A 23,464-nucleotide genomic window follows, 5' to 3' on the forward strand; every position below is an offset into this window, starting at 1 on the left:
CCTACTTACAGGGGCCTTTCAGGAATAAAGGTTGCCCAACCTAACATTTTAAGTCATTCCAACAAGTATTTACTGACTGAATTTTCTGTGGTAGCTACTCTTTGGGCACTGGGGACACACTGCACAACCTCACAGTGAGGTCCTGCCCTCAGGGAGCTCACAGTCAAGTGAAAAAAATATTCATTTATGACTCCCAGGCAGAAAAAGATGTATAAGTCTTTTATTTTGATATGTAATATTCATGTTTTCTAGAACCTAAAACTTAGTATAGTCATTATCTTGTATAATGGGGACACAATTAGAAAAATGCAATTCGATTGATTATTAATGTTGTAATGTCCTTTAAACTAAAAATGTTTGCATTTGTGCCCATCCCTTGACATTTTCAGCTAATGTTTTCCTTCCCACTGGTTCTTTTTTATTTTTATTTTTATTTTGTTTTTTGTTTTTTATGGTGTCATAGCAAGAATAGGACTTTTAGAGTCAGAAAAATGGCCAAATGCTGTGGGATGTGTCATTCAACTTCTCTGCGGTCCAGTTCCCTCACCTTTAAAATGGCCATATAAATGCTGATCCATCGAGTTCTGAGCAGTGTCAATGAGATCATGCATGTGCCACATCCAACAGAGTTTTTGGTCCTTAATAAATGCATCAGAAATGTTAGGGTTTGTTTATTTTATCTTCTTCTTTTATTTTATTATTATTATTATTTTGAGACAGAGTCTCACTCTTATTGCCCTGGCTGGAGTGCAGTGGCACCATGATCTCGGCTCACTGTAACCTCCACCTCCTGGGTTCAAGTGATTCTCCTGCCTCAGCCTCCGGGGTAGCTAGGATTACAGGAGCGCACCATCACACCTGGCTGAGTTTTGTATTTTTAGCGGAGACAGGGTTTTGCCATGTTGGCCAGGCTGGTCTTGAACTCCTGACCTTAAGTGATCCACCCGCCTCAGCCTCCCAAATTGCTGGATTACAGGTATGAGCCACCGTGCCCAGTCTCATGTTAGGTATTCTCATTTCCAAGAGATATTTCCAGAATTATGCTTGGATCAGGAGTGGGGAAGATTTCATTGCCCAAAATAGAAAACCTGGCCCTTTTCTCAAGAAGGGTTTAGTCTTACTGGGAAAATGAAATATACAAGCAATGTACATGAAGTGGTTAAATAATGAAGCAAGACAAATGAAATGAATGGTGCAGATCAGAAGACCATAGAGAGGCAGAGAACTGAAATGGGAACAAAAATATCAAGGGGGAAAATAGCAGCCAGTACTGGTAACTTGGGAGATCAAGATGTGTTGACCCTGTGACTCGTGCCAGGCAGCAACAGTATCTAAATTCCGAAGAGTAACAGAGTGTCACTTCATCATAGGTCTTGAATGCCTAATGGATAATCCAGAATAATACTATGGATATGGGTGTGGAAAGTCTGGGAGCTCTAGATGAGCAGATATTCTGTTACTAAATATTAACTTGAAAAAGGATTGAAAACGCAAATGGATCTGGAAAGAAAAGTTCATAGTCGATGTTCAGAAAGCCTAAAGAATTGGCTTCAATGAACTATTAGTCACCCTAAACTGGTTTTAAAATATAAATACTGTGTGACACATTTAATAAATGGTGTATAAATATTTTATGTCCTGTTCTTTATCAAACTGACATTCTGTAATCTCTTTCAGATCATCCATTTGCTGGTGATGTTGTCTTCCCCAGGGAAATCAGTTTTACCAACCTTCAACCAAATCATACTGCTGTGTACCAGTGTGAAGCCTCCAATGTCCACGGAACTATCCTTGCCAGTGCCAATGTTGATGTTGTGGGTTAGTGTGCCTGGGAGCTGACTTAACTTGCTATTTTCTCAAGGAAAATGGTCGAGGTCATGTTCAGAAGTACCAGTTAACTATTGACACATAATATATGGAGGAAAAAAATCAAAGCACTTTTCACCATACATTTGAGTTTTAGACTTCACACTGAAATTATACTTTCAAAAATGTATTGAATTGGGATACTTTTATAATTCAAGACAGAAACCCACCATAATATTCTGTTGTTCTCTATTCGTATTAATATGGCTAGGACGTAGAAAAATTTAGTTTGCACATCTTTCTTCCACCAAAATTTAAAACTGTATTTATGTTATTTTCAAATAGATGTCCGTCCATTGATTCAAACCAAAGATGGAGAAAATTATGCTACAGTGGTTGGGTACAGTGCTTTCTTACATTGCGAGTTCTTTGCTTCACCTGAGGCAGTCGTGTCCTGGTAAGTTGGCGGCGCACAGTTTTCTTAAGAGAATGTCAATTGTAGATTTGACCTTGTTTCTTCATCCATCATTTGACAGGCTGCATTGGGTCTATATTGTTACATGTACCCAGTGCCTCTGAGACATAAGGTAACAAACTTACCTTTCAAGAAATTACCTCTTCTGAAAACATTGGCTAGATTTCTAGGATTTTCTCACATAGAGACATTCACAGAGCCACTTGTGTTCATAAAGAAAAGCAGAGAATTGAAGAGATTCTAGAGACAATTTTGAAGGTAGAATTGGTTTTTCATTATGGGGTACCACAAGGTCATATTTTACTCTATTGTTGTTTTGGGATTATCTAAATAATTATCTTAGCTCGCATTTAATTCCAAATACATGTGCTTCAGACTTTTCCAGCATTCATTTTGATTTTAATTTCAATGAACTAATTGGTATCACAAATCCAAAGACATTATCAATATGGATCTACTTTATTAGTTACTTTACTGAAAAAGTGTGGTTAAATAGGTCTTGAATAATTTTGTCATTGGTCTGCAGGGCAGGGTGAGATGAGTGACACCAGGTCATACATTTATAGGGTCAGATATTGCCTTTATTTTAAATCATGATATATATTTTGTTCATCATGGGTTTTCTGAATTATTTTGATTTTTCAAAACACTCCATTGAAATATTATTCACCTTGCTTACTGAGATGTTTGGCACCCTGTTAAATTTTGCATCTGAGGCAAGCCTCTCGCTTACCTCAGCCTAGTCCCTGTCTGGTAGGATCCTGCATGGACTGCATCCACAGTTTATCCTTTGTTTGTTTGTTTTAAAATCAAGCAGTCACTTATTGTGAAATGTACAGGATAAATCAAGCTATGGCAGCAAATGCTTTGAAATGGATGAATGTGGGAGGAAATGGCTCTGGGGTTGATAGGGTAAATGTAATCCATGTCCACAGTCTATTTGGCTAGAGATTCCCTGGCTTATAATATTTCTGAATGACCAATGTTCTCCCAGGACAGCAGGAGGTTTGGCAGATTCATTATCTCTTTCAATTACTAGCTTTCCCATTTGGTACCCTGGAGTGATCATTAACTAAAGAGTTCACCATCAATAAGCCAGAAAATATTTATTAAGCCCTGAGGACACATGCAAACGGGTGCTGGTAGCTATGACAAATACAGCAGAAGCATGGAGCATGGACTTGGATTTTCTCTAGCCACAGTCTATTTGGGTAGATAAGATATACATTCATGGTCCATGAATGTATATTCATGGTCTGTCACTGACTAGTATTAAAAAGAGTATGCAATTTTGCCTCACCTCAAATGGATGTATGCTTTCTCTGTCCATAGGCAGAAGGTGGAAGAAGTGAAACCCCTGGAGGGCAGGCGGTATCATATCTATGACAATGGCACATTGCAGATCAACAGAACCACCGAAGAAGACGCTGGGTCATACTCATGTTGGGTAGAAAATGCTATAGGAAAAACTGCAGTCACAGCCAATTTGGATATTAGAAGTATTTTTATTTCACTGTTACTTTGCATGAATTGTCACGTGGGTTCAGTCTGTCTTCATTTGCCCAAATGGAATAATACAGTTTATGTTGGAGTGCCTGATAAATTTCTTTGAAACGTTTTTCAAAATTCCTAGATTGGGTTTCATCTAAAAGATTATTGCAAGAATTACAGGGTATGCCAATGTTATGTGTGCAGCTGCATCCTATTTTAAGAGGGAACCAGGTGTCCTTAGTGACAGATGGCTGTCAATATTTAAAAATGACCTATTAACCATACTACACCACATTTCTGTAACTATATTTTATTTCAAAAGCCAACTCAAGGTAATGTTACCAGTAATCAAGCTTGTGAGCTAAAGATTTCACAAACTCATAACTTTATAGTGACTGAGGCATGACAGAATGAGGAGGGTTTTGATCCTCTTTTGAGTCATAAACAGCTTTGTATTATTCCTTCTCACTTCAGGGCGTGGTCCTGGGAGCTGTTGATAGTTTCTTGGGTTTCACCGATATTTTGATTTTAATATTGCTCAGAGAATCCTCAAGAAAACACAAAGAGCAGAAAGGTCCTTCAGTAATAGTAGGAAGCATTTTTGTTTCTTGTGTCATGTCAATATCCCAGCCCGCTTCTCACTTCCACCTAGATGAGGGAGAGCATAGTTGTTTCATCATCTGTTTTCACTGATACCTTTTTACCCCATACATATTCTGCTGTTGTATCCACTGATGTCTTGATATTTCTTTTTTTCTCTTTTCCCATATACATCCTTCCTTCCTTCTTTTTTCATCCTTTTTTTCCTTCTCTTTTGTCTTACCTCCTTTTCTTATTTTGTAGTATTTGTCTCTCTGTGCCCTAAGTAAATCAATGTGCCACCCCGACAGAATATGTTTTTAAAGCACACAAATACTCTCCCATAATATCTACTTATCTCTCATGTCTTCTACATTTTCAAATGTTATGTGTATTTTTCAAGATGCCCTCATGAAGTCACTGAAGATGATGATGATTGTTTTTAAACTTCAAAAAGTAAACCATTATTAAGGTGAAGCAACACAGCTAGCTGTAAGGAGCATGAAGCCTCAAATCTAAACAGAACTTTGCATTCCTATTGCCCAACACAGTGCTTGACCCAAAATGGACCTCAAAACTGCTAGTGGCCAGAGAGATGGACAGGTTTATAAACTTTCAGTATGCTGTAGTGTCTATTTTACATGCAAAGACTATATACAAATCATATCAATGAAGGATTAAGGACACTTTTTTTACATATACAAAAGGCATGTTGGGAATGGAGTTAAGTAAGAGTCTATATAGTATAGTGATTGAAAGCATGAGCTTTGGCCGGGCGCGGTGGCTCACGCCTATAATCCCAGCACTTTGGGAGGCCGAGGTGGGCGGATCACGATGTCAGGAGATCGAGACCATCCTGGCAAACATGATGAAATCCCGTCTCTACTAAAAATACAAAAACAAAATTAGCTGGGCGTGGTGGCGGGCTCCTGTAGTCCCAGCTACTCAAGAGGCCGAGGCAGGAGAATGGAGCGAAACCGGGAGGCAGAGCTTGCAGTGAGCTGAGATCACGACTAAACTCCAGCCTGGGCGACAGAGCTAGACTCCATCTCAAAAGAAAAAAAAAAAGAAAGCATGAGCTTTAATCTCAGGCAGATTTGGGTTCAAATCCTGATTTAGCCCCTTACCAGTTAGGAAACCTTGGTCTTATGGTTTGATTTCATTTTAACCTTAAATTACATTCTGTGTAAGGTGGGAGTATTAATATTCATAAAGTTGTTATATTATAAAATGCCACAATGAATATACATTGCATAGCAGAGTCCTGATAGAGAAGTGCTTATTAAATTCTATTATTATTAAATGAATTTCTGGCTTTAAATTTAGAATTAGAAGTAGGATGTCAAATAATTCAGTTAAAATTAATTCAATTTAATAGTCTCTTCAAGTTTTGTGCGTGGGATAACAATTAATTTTATTAACACTTTTCGTTTTAACCATTTCCTTGAGAAAAATGTACATAGCAAATATCAGAGTATAATTATGGAATTGGAGGTCAGCTTGTACAGTTGGTCTGTGAGAGGTCCCCCAAAATGCCTAATGCCACATTAAGAGTATACCTACTTTTAACACAGCCTTAAAGAGTAAGGATTGCATGTTTTGAAACAATCGTAATGAAGCAAACATTTTTTAAGGCAGCCATATACTAATCTTTGAGTTTCATAAAGTTGATAACCACAAATTTATTTTTGTTTCAAATTATCACTTACTGTAATTCATTCAACAGGAGATTTAGCAACATGTATTGAGTGCCTACGATATACAGGCTCCCTTCTAGGCTCTGAGGATACCGCAGTGTTACAAAACAGGCACAGGCCCTACCTTTCCAAGGCTTAATTTCCAGTTCCCCACCTTCATGTTGATATTTCATCCATGCATGGGCTTGAACATTTACCCTCAGGTTTCTGAGTTAATAATAAACATGCTAATAGAGAATGAACTATCCCCTTTCCTTTACAGTGCTTTGATTACATATCCAGAAGCACTTGAAGGAGAAATTATATTGTTTTCAAATTCTAGAGACATTTGTTTGCTCATAGTTTGCTTACTCCCTTGCCCAAGAAATAATGAGGGAAATTTCCTAAACTATTAATTGATATTTCCACTTAAATTTTGTCAGATGTTCAAGCCTGGATAGAAAGAAAATAATAATGATATACAATATTAGGAAATTACAGTGGGAGAAACCCTGCATGAGGATTGGACTGTTATGGTGACAGTTTGGATTACTTAAATTGCAGGCACTTAATAATAAAGTAAACTATGCTTAATTCTAACTAATATCTTTGTTTGGTAAAAACAGATGCTACAAAACTTAGAGTTTCTCCTAAGAATCCTCGTATCCCCAAATTGCATACGCTTGAATTGCATTGTGAGAGCAAATGTGACTTACATTTGAAACACAGTTTGAAGTTGTCCTGGAGTAAAGATGGAGAAGCCTTCGAAATTAATGGCACAGAAGATGGCAGGTAGGTAAACTATTATGATGTGTCATAATATTTGCTTGGGTGGAACACTTTGCATTTGAAAAAAAAGTTCTAGGCCAGGTGCAGTGACTCATGCTTGTAATCCCAGCACTTTGGGAGACTGAGGTGGGTGGATTCCTTGAGGCCAGGAGTTCAAGACTAGCCTGATCAACATGGTGAAACCCCATCTCTACTAAAAATACAAAAATTAGCCAGGCATGGTGGTGTGCACCTGCAATCCCAGCTACTCGAGAGGCTGGGGCACAAGTATCGCTTGAACCCAGGAGGTGGAGGCTGCAATGAGCCGAAGTCACACCACTGCACTCCAGCCTGGATGACAGAGTGAGATTCTGTCCAAAAAAAAAAGTCTAAAAGTATTCATACTGAAATAAAAACAAAACTGAGTAATATTTCTGTCTTCAAGTCACTCCAATCTCCTATCATATATTTATCATCCTGTTTTTGTTACTGACTTTTCATGTAACATATACCATTCTGTTAGTGTGTGAAATAGAAACCACTCTAAGTAACTGAGGAAGAATTGCATAGGCTTGGATGCTTGCAAAAAAGGCTGAGAGCTGCATGGGCGTGGATGCTTGCCAAAAGAAAAAAAAAGAGAGACTGGAGGAGCTAGGCCTAGAAGAGGTTGCATACTAGTTTGCTACGTTCTTGATCACAAAGCCCTGCGGCTGCAATCCAGGTGTCTGGAAACCGCTGCCATCTTCATGGCCACCTCATCCCATTGGTACTACTTGTGAGTCCTGCCACTGCCAACTCTCATGTATGCCAGAACCACTATCTGCTTCCACTGGCCTGGAGAATATGGCGTCCATTTTCCTTCTACTTTTCAATCTCACATGAGTTTATTTAACTCACTAGCAAAACCCAAATCATATCTGGCATTCTTCCTGCCAGAAAGTACTGAGAAGCGTAACTTTGAATCTGCCAAACTCTGTATAGAGAATATAGACAAAACATAAAGGAGAACATATAGAGGAAAGTGTGAATGGATGCTTAATAGCACTAGACAGTATCAAACACATCAAAGAAATAAAAAGTCAGCATTTGCTGAATGTGTACTCTCTTTTGAAAATATGTGAAAGTCAGCTTTGCATGCTTTGGCATTGTTACTAAATAAGGGTTAAAACTTAACCATGTTGGAGCCAAATCTCACCTCTCATTAGTTTTGTAATTTATTGCTCTGTAAAACTAAAAATCTGAAAATGTTTAGATAGGACATGTGCTGCTTGCATGAGACAGCAACAGTGCCATGGATAAGATCATAAACTCTGAAGCTCAATCGCTCAGATTCAAATCTCAGCTCAGTCACTTATTAGATCTTTGAACTTAGACAAGCTGCTTAACATCTCTGTGCCTTAGTTTTAAATCCCATAACATAGTTTGAATTAAAAGTATTGAAAAGGTACTTTCATTATAGGGTTAACAATACCAAGCACTTAGAAAACATTAACATACAGAGCACTTAGAAAATGCCAAGTGCACAGCCCATTTTTGCTCTTGTGATTTGTACTACTAATGTCTTCATTTTTACCTTATGACAAATTTCTTTTTTCAATTTTTGTTTATCTTTATAACTTCTTTAAAAAATGGGATACATGAACAGAATGTGCAGGTTTGCTGCACCTATTGACCTGTCCTCTAAGTTCCCTCCCCTTGCCCTCCACACCCCAAAAGTCCCTGGTATGTGTGATTCCGCTATCTGTGTCCATGTGTTCTCATTGTTCATCTCCCACTTGTTTGCTGAGAATGATGGCTTCCAGCTTCATCCATGTCCCTGCAAAGGACATGATCTCATTCCTTTTTATGGCTGCATAGTATTCCATGGTGTATGTGTACCATATTTTCTTTATCCAGCCTATCACTGATGGACCTTTGTGTCAGTTTCATGTCTTTACTATTGTAAACAGTGCTGCAATAAACATATATGTGTATGTGTCTTTATAGTAGAATGATATATATTCCCTTGGGTATATAGCCAGTAATATGATTGCTGGGTCATATGGTATTTCTGGTTCTAGATCCTTGAGGAATTACCATACTGTCTTCCACAATGGTTGAACTAATTTACATTCCCACCAACAGTGTAAAAGTGTCCCTTTTTCTGCACAGTCTCACCAGCATCTGTTGTTTCTTGACTTTTTAATAATCCCCATTCTGACTGGCATGACATGGTTTCTCATTGTGGTTTTGATTTGCATCTCTCTGATGATCGGTCATGTTGAGCTTTTTTTTCATGTGTTTGTTGGCCATGTAAATGTCTTCTTTTGAGAAGTGTCTGTTCATATTCTTTGCCCACTTTTAGATGGGGTTTTTTTTTGTTTCTTGTAAATATGTTTAAGTTCCTTTTAAATTATGAATATTAGACCTTTGTCAGATGGGTAGATTGTAAAAATGTTCTTCCATTCTGTAGGTTGCCTATTCGCTCTGATGATAGTGTCTTTTGCTGTGCAGAAACGCTTTAGTTTGATTAGATCACATTTGCAAATTTCGGTTTCTGTTGCAATTACTTTTGGCATTTTCATCATGAAGTCTTTTCCCATGCCTATGTACTGAATGGTACTGCCTAGGTTTTCTTCTAGGGTTTTTATGGTTTTGGGTTTTACATTTAAGTCTTTAATTCATCTTGAGTTAATTTTTGTATAATGCGTAAGGAAGGGGTTCAGTTTCAGTTGTTTGCACGTCTAGCCAGTTTTCCCAGCACCATTTGTTGAATAGAAGATCCTTTACCCAGTACTTGGATTTGTCAGTTTTGTCAAAGATCAGATAGTTGTAGATGTGTGGTGTTATTTTTGAGGTCTCTGTTATGCTCCATTCGTCTATATGTCTGTTTTCGTACCAGTAGCATGCTGTTTTGGTTACTGTAGCCTTACAGTATAATTGGAAGTCAGGTAGTGTGATGCCTCCAGATTTGTTCTTTTTGCTTAGGATTGTTTTGTCTATATGGAGTCTTCTTTGATTACGTATGAAATTTAAAGTAGGTTTTTTTCTAATTCTGTGCAGTATGTCAATGATAGTTTGATGGGAATAGCATTGAATCTATAAATTACTTTGGACAGTGTGGCCATTTTCATGATATTAATTCTTTGTATCCATGAGGATTGAATTTTCTTTCATTTGTGTATGTCCTTTCTTATTTCCTTGAGCAGTGGTTTGTAGTTCTCCTTGAAGAGGTCTTTTGCATCCCTTGTTAACTGTATTCCTAGGTATTTTATTCTCTTTGTAGCAATTGTGAATGGGAGTTTATTTATGATTTGGCTCTCTGCTAGTCTATTACTGGTGTAAAGGAATACTTGTGATTTTTGCACATTGATTTTGTATCCTGAGACATTGCTGAAGTTGCTTATCAGTTCAAGGAGTTTTGGGGCGTAGACAGTGGAGTTTTTTAAATATAAAATCATGTCATCTGCAAATAGAAACAATTTGACTTCCTCTCTTCCTATTTGAATACCCTTTATTTTTTTCTTTTGCCTGATTGCCCTGGCCAGAACTTCCAATACTGTGTTGAATAACAGTGGTGAGAGAGGGCATCCTTGTCTTGTACTGGTTTGCAAAGGGATTCCAGTTTTTGCCTATTCAATATGATATTGGCTGTGGGTTTATCATAAATAGCTCTTATTATTTTGAGATGTATTCCATGAATACCTAGTTAATTGAGAGTTTTTAACATGAAGGGATGTTGAATTTTATCAAAGGCCTTTTCTGCATCTACTGAGATATTCATGTGGATTTTGTCTTTGGTTCTGTTTATGTGATGAATTACATTTACTGATTTGAATATGTTGAATCATCCTTGCATCCCAGAGATGAAGCTGACTTGTTCATGGTGGATAAGTTTTTTGATGTGCTGCTGGATTCAGTCTGCCAGTATTTTATTGAGGATTTTCACATCAATGTTCATCAGGGATATTGGCCTGAAGTTTTTGTTTTTTTGATGTGTCTCTTCCTGGTTTTGGTATCAGGATGATGTTGGCTTCACAAAATGAGTTAGGGAGGAGTCCCTCCTTTTCAATTGTGTGGAATAGTTTCAGAAGAAATGGTAACAGCTCCTCTTTGTACTTCTGGTAGAATTCGGCTGTGAATCCATCTGGTCCTGGGCTTTATTGGCTGGTAGACTATTAATTACTGCCTCAATTTCAGAATTTGCTATTGGTCTATTCAGGGATTCAACTTCTTCCTGATTTAGTATTGGGAGGGTGTGTGTGTCCAAGAATATATCCATTTCTTCTAGATTTTCTAGTTTATTTTCATAGAGGTGTTTATAGTATTCTTTGACGGTAGTTTGCATTTCTGTGGGGTCAGTGGTGATGTCCCGTTTATCATTTTTTATAGTGTCTATTTGATTTTTCTCTCTTTTCTTCTTTATCAGTCTAGCTAGTCATCTATCCATTTTGTTAATTAAAAAAAAAAAAACACAACTCCTGGATTCATTGATTTTTGGAGGATTTTTTGTATCTCTTTCTCCTTCAATATTTCTTGTCTTCTGTTAGCTCTTGGATTAGTTTGCTCTTGCCTCTCTGGCTCTTTTAATTGTGATGTTAGCACGTGGATTTGACATCTTTCTAGCTTTGTGATGTGGGCATTTAGTGCTATAAATTTCCCTCTTAACACTGCTTTAGCTGTGTCCATAGATGGTGGTACATTGTGTCTTTGTTCTCATTGGTTTCAAAAAACTTCTTAATTTCTGCCTTAATGTCAGTATTTACCTAGGAGTCATTCAGGAGCAAGTTTATCAGCTTCCATGTAGTTGTGTGGTTTTGCATGAGTTTCTTAATCCTGAGTTCTAATTTGGTTGCACTGTGGTCTGAGAGACTGTTATGATTTACAGTGTTTTGTATTTGCTGAGGAGTGTTTTGTTTCCAATTATGTGGTCAGTTTTAGAATAAGGGTGATGTGGTGCTGAGAAGAATGTATATTCTGTTAATTTGGGGTGGAGAGTTCTGTAGATGTCTATTAGGTCTGCTTGGTTCAGAGCTGGGTTCAAGTTCTGAATATCCTTGTTAATTTTCTGTCTCATTGATCTGCCTAATATTGACAGTGGGTTGTTGAAGTCTCCCACTATTATTGTTTGGGAGTCTAAGTCTCTTTGTATGTCTCTAAGAACTTCTTTTATGAAACTGGTTGCTCCTGTTTTGGGTGCATATATATTTAGAATAGTTAACTCTTCTTGTTGAATTGTTCCCTTTACCACTCTGTAATGCCCTTCTTTGTCTTTTTTGATCTTTGTTGGTTTTAAGTTTGCTTTGTCAGAGACTAGGATTGCAAACACTGCTTCGTTTTGCTTTCCATTTGCTTGGTAAATTTTCCTTCATCCCTTTATTTTGAACCTATGTGTGTCTTTGCACGTGAGATGGATCTCCTGAATACAGCACACAGATGAGTCTTGACTCCTTATCTGATTTACCAGTCTGTGTCTTTTAATTGGGCTATTTAGTGCATTTACATTTAAGGTTAGCATTGTTAGGTGTGAGTTTGATCCTGTCATCATGATGCTGCTCGGTCATTTTGCTCATTAGTTGGTGAAGTTTCTTCAGCATGTCTTTGGTCTTTATATTTTGGTGTGTTTTTGCATGACTGGTTCTGGTTTTTCCTTTCCATATTTAGTGCTTTTTTTCAGGAGATCTTGCAAGGCAGGCCTGGTGGTAATGAAATCTCTCAGCATTTGCTTGTCTGGAAAGAGTTTTATTTCTCCTTCACTTGTGAAGCTTAGTTTGGCAGGATATGAAATTCTGGGCTGAAAATTCTTCTCTTTAAGAATATTGAATATTGGCCCCCACTCTCTTCTAGCTTGTAGAGTTTCTGCTGAGAGGTCCACTGTTAGTCTGATGGGCTTCCCTTTGTAAGTGACCTGGCCTTTCTCTCTGGCTGCCTTGAACATTTTTTCCTTCATTTCAACCTTAGAGAATCTGATGATTATGTGTCTTGGGGTTGATCTTCTTATGGAGTATCTTAGTGGTGTACTCTGTATTTCCTGAATTTGCATGTTGGCCTGTCTTGCTAGGTATGGGAAGTTCTCCTGGATAATATCCAGAAGTGTGTTTTTCAGCTTGTTTCCATTATACCCATCTCCTTCAGGTACTCCAATCAGTTGTAGGTTCAGTCTTTCTATGAAGTCCCATATTTCTTGAAGGCTTTGTTCAGTCCTTTTCATTCTTTTTTCTCTAGTCTTGTCTGCACTCCGTATATCAGCAAGGTGGTCTTCAAACTCTCATGTCCTTTCTTCCACTTGGTAGCTTTGGCTCTTGATACTTGTGTATGCTTCATGAAGTTCTCCTGCTGTATTTTTCAGCTCCATCAGGTCATTTATGCTCCTCTCTGAACTGGTTATTCTAGTTAGCAGCTCCTGTGACCTTTTATCAAGGTTCTTAGCTTCCTTGCATTGGGTTAGAACATGCTCCTTCAGCTCAGCATAGTTTTTTATTACCCATCCTCTGAAACCTACTCCTGTCAATTCATCTGCCTCATCTTCCATCCAGTTCTGCGCCCTTGCTGGAGAGATATTGTGATCATTGGGAGGAGAGGTCTTTGGGGTTTTTAGAATTTTTTTTGTTGTTATTGATTCTTTCTCATCTTCATGAATTTGTCTAACTTCTATCTTTGAGGCTGCTGACCCTTGGATGGGGTTTTTGTGGGAACTTTTTGTTGCTGATGCTATTGTTTTTGCTTTCGTTTCTTTCTTTCTTTCTTTCTTTCTTTCTTTCTTTCTTTCTTTCTTTCTTTCTTTCTTTTTTTTTTCTTTCAATGATCAGGTCCATCTTCTGTAAGGCTGCTGCAGTTTGCTGGGGGTCCACTTCAGGCCCTATTCATCTGGTTCACTCCTGTGCCTGGAGATGTCACTCAAGGAGGGTGGAGAACAGCCAAGATGGGTGCCTGCTCCTTTTTGTGGGATCTCAGACCTCAAGGGTCACCAAACTGATGCCAGTAGGATCACTCTTGTATAGGATGTCTGACAACCCCTGTTGGAGGGTCTCACCCAGTTGGGTGGCACAGGGAATAGGACCTGTCTAATGAAGCACTTTGTCCCTTGGTGTAGGGGATGTGCTTCACTAGGGAGAAACCCACTCGTCTGGGCTGCCTGGATTCCTCAGAACTACCAGGAGGAGAGGCTAAGTCTGCTGGTCTGCAGAGACCATGGCCACCCCTCCCCCTAGGGGCTCAGGCCCAGGGAGATCTGGGTTCTGTCCCTGAGCCTCTTCATTCTGCTTGTCTCATTTCTGTTGCTTGCTTGGTCTACCTTGGTATTTATGTGAGAGCCACCTCTATGCAAAGGCATTGGTCTCAGCCTTGGTACTTAATTTATTCCCTCCCCTCCTTCCTATATATACAAAGGTTTGCAGAAAGGCAGTGTATGTATTACAACCAGTTCTCATTGAAACACGAAATTAATCATATACATCTAAAGGCTATGCTTTGCAATACAGATCTCCAGCCTCAGGTTAGGTCTCCGCTGATCTGCCAACTGCTAAGACATGCCTAAATTCTGCCTCTTTTGTTACTACAGCCTGACTAACCGGGGTCTTCCACGTGACCTCTGGGCTACAGCCAAGAAGGGAATCAGATACCCATGGCTTGTTAGTAATATGACATGTACATTTAGGCTTTGAACCCAGAAGCCTTAAGCAGCCTTTTCACGTGGCCCAGTTTTACAATTCCCGCAGGATGCAATAGCTGACACTGAAATGAACCTCTGGCTATCTGAGTGGACTGAGCAAGTGACACAGGTGTTCTGCCAATTTCCCTAAACAAGTAGCAGGGATAAAGGACAATAACCTTAGCTCAGAAGAGTCCCCAGGAGCGAGGAAGGCTGGGAGTAACTGCTGCTGGCTGGCCCTGACTGCTGCCAATGGCAGGCATGGAGATATAGCAGGGAGTAGAAGTCACAGGTATCTGCTAAATTTCTAGAAGGCCTTATCAGTAACCTCATGCTTCTTACCTTCTGCTGAGACACCTTCTTATTACTATGCAGAAGACCAGAAGCTTTAACCTAAAGGGAGGTTAAATTTCTAATCAAACATACATGATGAGAAGTGAAAATTCCTTCTTCTCTTTGCTCTTGTCCCCTTTCTTGTGCAGGGATGCAGTAAGTGCTGGAAACTGCCACTCTGAACCATTAGACCTATGGGGCTTCATCTTATGTTAGTACTTCCCATACACGCTTTCTCTCTTTAGTCCTCGCAGTAATGCTATTAGGTAGACTGAAATGCCCCCAAGGAATTTTCTGTGGATTTCCAACCTGCAGGTGGCTATAGACCATATAAAATATAGACCATACACTATGGTTATGAAAAATGAAATGGAGCATGGATATGAAACCATTTTTAAAATTTATACTGTGCTTAACAAAGTAGTGGGGACTGTTCATAACTGGAGGCAAAGTGAGGGACCTAGCCCTGCGGGAAAGACCACTGTAGCATGAAAAGTGGGATATACTGATAACTAGGAGGGCGTGGGAGGAAAGGGCATTGAGAATCCAGTGGGAGGGTTTTTCCTTGGCATCAAATAGGAGCTGCTTTTTTTCCCCTCCAGAAATAGTGGCAAATGAAAGAGGGAGGGGAGAAGCTGGAGATGCAAAGATTATAAGACAATCATAGTGAAAGGTTTCTTTCTAACAAATTAGGAAAGAAGATAATTTGTTCAAGCAGAGAGGCAGGAGAAATGGGAGTTGGGAACATTAAAACATCAACCATGAGAAATGTGATTAGCGATAAGCCAAAAAGGAATGAAATCCATTTGATTAATATTATTAGTAACACTCTCTGAGCACATACTCCACCAGGCTGTATACACTAATCACTTTATGTGCTTTACCTCATTTAATTCTCCTAAAGAGAAAGAAAATATTGTTATCCCCATTTTTCAGATAAGATGAATTAGGCTCAATGTTTTATTCAAGGTTGTACAAATATAATTGATGGAACTGAGCTGCAAACACAGGTCTCCAAAGAGAGAATCATTTTGTCATGGTGCCTTCAGTGAAACACGAATATTACTCAGCTGAACAGGGTAAGACAAGATTGGCTGCTAACATGGATTAGGAACTAGCAGACAGGATGCTGCAAATGAAGGAGTTGAGTGGTTTTAGTGGATACATTTCTCAGGCAAGGTAATTAAGCAGGTGAAGGCAAACAGAGGAAAAGATTGGGACACAAAGATGTGAAGATGCTTTTTAGCTGCTTCTAAGAGTTCAGGTGCCATGAGAGTAGAAATGATGCAACTTTTTAAAGCAGAATCCAACTGACCTACGATGTGAACATAATGTGAGGGAGAAATAAGTGATTGTTTTCTTAGGCATGGAGAATTTGGAGCTGTCTGTTACTGCAGCACAACATAGTGTGACCCTGCTAACGCAAATAGTTGTCAGATTTTGATGTGTGGCAGAATTATCTAGGCTTCATGTTCAAATGCAATGGCCCTTGCCCCATCTCCAAATGTACTGATTTGGAACCTGGACTGAGGCTGGAACATTATATTTTTAATAAGTTCTTTAGGTATACCATACCTACTGCATTTCGAGGACTAGTGAGGCACCCAACCTTGATTAATTTCAGGCACCTAAGGTACATTTGTGAGACTGGAAACAAGGCATAATGCAACTATGACTTGCCAAAAAATTGGTAGCTTTCTTCTCTGGCCTAAAGCACCCCAGGCCAGGGTTCAAATCTTGGCAAGATTTCAGCTACTATGGACTCTCATGCAGGGCACAAAGGCCCTATTTCAAGAGGTTATTAAAGTCTATTCTTTCATCTACTGAGGTAAATTTTTCAAAAATTGTCAGGATGTGCAATATTCTAATATTAAATCAAATGGACACCTGACTAACATGACCTGAGATGTTCGTTCATGTCAAAGTTTTATTATGTCTAGAATTATAGTGAGATTCTTGATTAACAATTCAAGGTAATATTGGTTGGCAAATCTTTCTATTATTGGTGTAGGAATAAGGGCTGATTCTGTCTATAATCAAAATAACTGTTTCATTCCATTGCAATTTAAAGTAGGTTTATATAATTCAAAATTCTCAGCATTTTATATGAAATGTACATTAAAAATATTAATTATGTGAGCCTCCTTTCCTCCTCACAAGGAAGACACTATTTAAATTATTCCAACAAAATGCTAATTATTGTGAATACATTTTACATTTTATGGAACTGGAAAAATACTTTAATAGTTATGGCGACAATACAAAGGTACAGGGTAAAAGGTGAAATTTATAAAGAAGCAATTTTCTCATAATAAACCTGATCACAAATTGGTGAAAGAACAAATGATAAAAAGCGAGGTGAAATGATTTGCAAAAAGAAGTATTACACTGCCATCTACTGTTCAAATAAGTCATATGCTTTAATTGCTATCAGATCTTAATGTGCATTCTACTTGGGAGTGGAGGGGCAGAGAAAGGAGAAACTTGTGAAAAACTGAGATTATCAGACTCCATCTCAGGTATTGTGGTTCCGTGGAATGGAGATGGAATTCAGGAATCTGCTTTTGTAAGAAGCACTCCAATTGAGCCTATATAGCCTATATAGTAATTCTTAAAAATACCTTAAGAATTACTCAAATATATCTTGGCCGTTGTAAGGTATGGTACCAGGCAACACACGGTTCCATCAGTGACCCGTGCAAACAGATGGTTAGATTTCATAATAATTTTTAATGTGATTTTGTTTATGGCTATGTAGACATTTGTGTATGCTAGAATAATTTTTTATCTCCAGGTTTCAACTGTGGCATTCTCTAATCAAATTTGCACTGCATAAATTTGGTTTTCAAACTTAGATTGTTTTCAATGAGGAATATGCATTTTTAAAAGAATTGGGTTTCTATTATTTCTATTGTTTTCCTTCTCATCATGTACTCACTTTTTTTCTGACAGGATAAATATTGATGGAGCTAATTTGACCATATCTAATGTGACTTTAGAGGACCAAGGTATTTACTGCTGTTCAGCTCATACTGCTCTAGATAGTGCTGCAGATATAACTCAAGTAACTGTTCTTGGTAAGTGCACTAACTAATGAGAAATCTGTTCATTTCTACATTTCTGATTAAATTCCATTGTTCCTGGTCAATATAGCTAACGATTATTTGAGCCCCTGTGCATATATTGTTAATTTGAAATTTTTGTTTCAAAAGCAACACAATTTCAAGTCCTTTCTCCTCTTTTCATATAAAAGAAGTTAATTAATGCTTAATTTTTTCCCTATATGTGTTAATTTGACAATAGCAGTGGGAGGTAAGTGATGCTATCAGCAGAAAGAAAAATAAAGCATGATTGAGTTCCTAGCACTCTTGAGCTACTCTTTCCTGGTGTGCAAAGAAATGGGGCTGAGGAATGGAGGTGGGCTAGATTGGAGGATCTCGGTAGGGGTTGAGAGGTGGATGCACGGTGGTCATCTCTAACCCAGAGGCACAGGCTGAGTTCCCAGGGTTCCCGGAAGGATGGGGAGGAACTTCCAGCATTCTGCAAAGGAATGTCTTTGATTTTTGTTGTTGTTGTTGTTAATGAAAGTACTAATTAGGAAACAGTGTGCACACTTCACTAGTGTAATCAATGCAATTACCCCCAAAATCACCAATGTTTAAAGCTCTTAGATCATCTAGATCATCTGCTGGATGTTTTCCAAAATTTCCCTTTCAGATTCACTCTCTACCGGCTCTTTGACCTAGAAAGGTTGCTTGTAAGGACAACATCAGCAAACCACTTGCCTTCCAGCTATTATTTGGTTCAGTAAGTGGAGGGCCATTTGGAGTGTTGTATTGATTCTCCCTACTTCCGTCCCGTGGACTGGCTGTGTTCCATTGCCAAAGTCATAGCTTCTGTAGACAGGGTCTCCTCACACCATTCCTTCTGATGGGACTCTAACAGCCGCATCCCACCACCAATATTTCAAGTCTCTCTCACACCCAACCTACCGAACATCCTGCCCACATCTTTTAAAAGATGTTTTATTAAAACGTTTTGGAACTATCCTAAATTTGTGTGAGTTATTCATTAATTTTCTGTGGGGACCCTAACAGCTACAGACATTTGTTCTGTTTCAATGGCCACCATTTAGTCTTTCCTTTTGTTTGCAGATATTCCTTAAAAGTATTGGTTTTGCCCACCCTTCTTTATCATATGTCTACATTAATCACTGTTATTAACAGACCTTTGTATCCTTAGCACTCCAGCTGTTGGGACCCATTGTTAGGTTGTGAACAAGGGAGGTGGTGGTACAGACCGCGGGAGAAAATTCAGTCTCTTCTGAGACAGGCTGATAAAAAATGGGTCAACAGGCTGGATCTCTTCAAGTGAAGCGAATGGCCACCCCGCCTCAGGTGAAACAAATAGCCATCAAGTTGGGTTCTAAAAATAAAAGCGCAGTTTCCACTCGTAGAAGGTATGAATTTATAGAGTTGTAGAGTTGGCTCGGTAGAATTGTACCTTTAGGCAAAATGTTTGGCCCGTGGGTATTTGAGCATTTTCAGGTCTCTCCAAACAGAAACGTTTAATCCCCTAATGATGATTTCAACAATAATTCATCAGATAAAGTAGTTGAGCTTCAGATACACTGGAATTCATCCCAGGCCCAGTGAGTAGAGGGGTGAGTTCAGGCTCCGTGTGCTTTGTCCCTAAGTATTTTGAACAATGGCAGCCACCAAAGGGACTGAGTCCCCTACTGCTTGGTGCTTCCCTTCTCAATTTCCTTACAAAATTTAAAATTTCATTCTTGCGATTAGGCTGCCGTTTTTGGAACTATTAATTTTTTAAAATTCTACATAAATTTTGCCTACGATTATATGTACTGTTTATGTATGCACTAATCTACCAATGTTTACAGAATAAAATAAAATAACATTTGAATAAAATAAATTTTGAACTTTATATTTCAAAATTTACATTCGTTTTCTTTAGACCAACTTCTGATTAACCAAAGCATCTCTCAACAATTGACAATAATAAATAATTATATAGACACACGTGAGGTTTCTAAAAGACTACGTTTTCCCTCCTGGAAAACAATTTTTAAAAGCATATACTTGATCCACTTTAATCAAAAGTTATTTTTAAAAGCATTGACATAAACATGCTTTCAGGATATCATTTTTTGAAAGTCTCAGTTGCAAGTTCATCAGTTCTAGCTCCATAGGATTCGCAGAGGAGCCCGATTTTAATGTCAGATGTAACATGCAGCCTTAGTTTACTTCAGGAAACTTCAGAAATTAGTGGACTCAGTAAATACTGAAGAGAAACTGAAGTTCTCTGAGCTCAGAGATTCTGAAACCTATTGAAGAAATAACTTAAGAAATAACTTTTTATTTAAGGCTTTAATGTTTGGACAGTCATGAACCACAGTTTTTAAAATGCATGTTCTCTGTTCTGAATTGGAAACAATACTTTTGTCAATGTAAATTTCTAACAATTAACAAATATTCAGGAGGAGCGATAGACGGTGCTTTCCACCAGGAGAAGAAAGAGCCCATTGAAAGGCTACATTACATAATACCTTCCTTTACTCTTCTGCAAAAAGATAAAAGTCCTCCAATACTTGAGATAATTCAAATCAAATTTTAAGAGTAAAGGCCTTTAGCAATAAGATTGGTGCTTTATTTTCAAAGTACCAGAAATTTTCATTTTCTTTAGCACTGGAAAATTTGTGATCATTTACTTACTTAATTTTCCAGTTTCTGTCACAACATTTAACAATGTCAAATCTCCCTCTTCCTATATAAACTGCCTTCCTACTCCTTTAGAGAACTCCAGGTCAAGAAGGTATCAAAGTAGCTATAATGAAAATTCATTGTTATCAATGATGATAAAAATCCAACGCAGTTGCAAAAAAGAAAGGCAGAGCTCATGTTCTCTCTCTTTTCTGTAACCATAGGACCTAATTTTTATTGATTTAATATAATAATTATATGCATAATTGAAGTAATATCTTTTTCACTGATTTATTTAGTTACAAAACATTTATGTGTGAGGCACTGTGGGCAACGCAAAGCGTAATAAAATATGATCCCTACTCTTGGAGTTGAATCAGGCATAAAAACAAATATGAACTGGACAAATAGAAATGATTCATTTGAGATACATCATGTTTCTCAAACTTGAGTATGCCTAATCGTCATCCAAATAACTTGTTTGCAAACGCAGATTCCTTGGTCCACCTTCCTCAGTAAGCCACAAATAGGGCCTAGGAATCTTCATTGTTATTAACTACTCCCAAAAGAATTCTGATGTCCCTGGTCAAGGATAACCCCTTGAGACCATAATCAGAGAAGAGGGAGGTAATATGGTCCACTGGGGAGTACATGTGAAGATGCTGCAGTTTACAAAGAACCCCAGACCCCAGAGGCTGATGCGATTGAGCATAGTGGAGACATGGGTCCAGAAAAGAAGGGTTTTTATGGTACCAAACTGGGGTCACCAACCCAGTGCAGTAAGACCAGGTGTCTAAACTGAGGTTTGCAGTGGAAGAAAGGAACATTTATCTGCAGGGCACCAAACAAGAACGGGTCAGTTCACGCTTAAGTCCCAACCTCCGCGATGGCTTGCAGGTGAGGGTGTCTAAAAGTGGGAATAAATTTCAGGAAAGCAAATGCTACAGGCAAAAAAGTAAATTAATACTTTGAGGTTACACATTGGTTTATACCTAAAAGGGTGAGATATCTTGAAGTGGGGATGGGACATGGCTTACTTAGGTAGATTCTAAGATGTTCTGATTTGCAATTGGTTAAGGAAGAGAGGCTTTATTTAAAAATTGGGAGTCAACCAAAAAGAAGATTAACTCTGACTCATGGACGTGGCTCCCTTGAGGCCCCTCAGGAAGAAATTTACAAAGAAATGATGGTCAGAGCTCAGACTTCAGTTTCCCCTTATCTGAAGTCTCCATGCCAGCAAATGTATTTGGTGACAGTCTGGGTTCCAGAAAAACAACTTAGAGACATATATGAAGACATTATCTTCAGTTTCCATAGGGGAACCAAACATCCCTGTGACTCTAGCTTCCTTGGCTATTGTTTAAAGCTACATTACCTTCATTCTTATCAAGCTGTTTATTTACTTCTTAGGGCTAGCTAGGTGCCTGAATTAGCCTTGAAACTCCACCTTTCACTTCCATATGTCGGGGGCTCCCCAGGTCCCTAAGAGAGTGGTAACTGCTCTGTCTCAGGGTAGCTGGCAATGTGTCTGAGGAAGGGAATCAGATAAACAAAGGCAATTATCTACATTTTCCCTCCCTTTGTTAATTAGATGTTCCGGATCCACCTGAAAACCTTCACTTGTCTGAAAGACAGAACAAGAGTGTTCGGCTGAGCTGGGAAGCTGGAGATGACCACAATAGCAATATTAGCGGTAGGAAGACTTGGGATAACTGTTTTCATTACTCTGGATACTCAAAATTAATAGTGAAGCCATTTTTAAACCAGCCTTAGTGGATTATTCTTCTTATAACATTCTTTTGAACTTTTAATATTGGGTATAAATTTTGGTATAATTTATTCATACTCCATATATTCTAATGTTTCTTTCCCCTTTTTAATGTTTTTCCCAGAGTATATTGTTGAATTTGAAGGAAACAAAGAAGAGCCTGGAAGGTGGGAGGAACTGACCAGAGTCCAAGGAAGGAAAACCACAGTTATCTTACCTTTGGCTCCATTTGTGAGATACCAGTTCAGGGTCATAGCCGTGAATGAAGTAGGGAGAAGCCAACCTAGCCAGCCGTCAGACCATCATGAAACACCGCCAGCAGGTATGCAGGTTCTCACATCAGGTTTCTAACAAAATATTTGTTTGTCCCCATCTCTGAACATCTTAAAAAAGATTGGTAGAGTAATGTAGGATTTTAGATTTCTCCAAATAGTGTTAATAGTTGTATAAACAGCACACAAAATATTCAAAGCACACGCATCTCAGAAGTATTACATATGAGTTAGATAGAAGCAGGAAATTAGGGGAGTGACATATGAAAAAAAAATTACTTTCAGTAATTTCTGATGGCTAAACATCAAATTTAACCAGATATCATCAAGTAAGTTCTAAATTAAAGTTCAATATATATATATATCTAACATTATTAATTTTTATGCATTAAGTGTCTTTTCTTGTGTTTCAACATCAATCTAAATTTCCAAGATGCTTTTGAAAAAATCTCAAGAATGACTGTGCTAAAATTTGTATTACTGAATTGTTATTGATCATCAATGTGGTCATAGTATGACATTTTATTTTTCCTTGGCTAAAATAAATACTCTAGGATATAATTTCCTTTTTGGACTGAGTAAAAGCAAGTCATGGTGATAACTGAATCAGATAGAAATTAACACTTGCATGATTTTAGTGTACATCACTAAACTCCACATTTAGCTATTTCTAATAAAATGAATCCATCTAAAAATATTCATGACTACTTTACAGGTTTTGTTCTGTTTGATGCCCTTAAAACTTGGCTGCTGATATTAATACATGGTGTTTATTTTATTCTTCTAAAGGCAAATATTCACCACATATGTTTCTAATGACAATTCTAATAGAAAAAATAGAGCAGGCTTAAATTAAAATATGTATTTTTAAAAAGCAAGTTCAGAATTTTAGAAAGTAGTTTTAAAAATTTTAAAAGCAGGTTCAAAATTAAGACGTATATAGTAA

General features: G+C 38.1%; 1 protein-coding gene across 6 annotated transcripts in view; it reads left to right on the plus strand.

Moving 5' to 3' along the window:
* Positions 1-23,464, plus strand: part of CHL1 (cell adhesion molecule L1 like) — a 215,005-nt gene that overhangs the window by 165,833 nt on the left and 25,708 nt on the right. For all 6 annotated transcript variants that reach the window (XM_017859615.1, XM_017859618.1, XM_017859614.1 and 3 more), the window contains 7 exons: positions 1,678-1,818; positions 2,152-2,263; positions 3,614-3,780; positions 6,654-6,819; positions 17,711-17,835; positions 22,070-22,171; positions 22,371-22,568. In XM_017859615.1, the coding sequence (XP_017715104.1) occupies positions 1,678-1,818; positions 2,152-2,263; positions 3,614-3,780; positions 6,654-6,819; positions 17,711-17,835; positions 22,070-22,171; positions 22,371-22,568 (1,011 nt within the window). The remainder of the gene's footprint in view (positions 1-1,677; positions 1,819-2,151; positions 2,264-3,613; positions 3,781-6,653; positions 6,820-17,710; positions 17,836-22,069; positions 22,172-22,370; positions 22,569-23,464) is intronic.

Source organism: Rhinopithecus bieti, unplaced genomic scaffold (genome assembly GCF_001698545.2).
Source record: "Rhinopithecus bieti isolate Rb0 unplaced genomic scaffold, ASM169854v2 scaffold_49457, whole genome shotgun sequence".
NCBI classification, from domain to species: domain Eukaryota; kingdom Metazoa; phylum Chordata; class Mammalia; order Primates; family Cercopithecidae; genus Rhinopithecus; species Rhinopithecus bieti.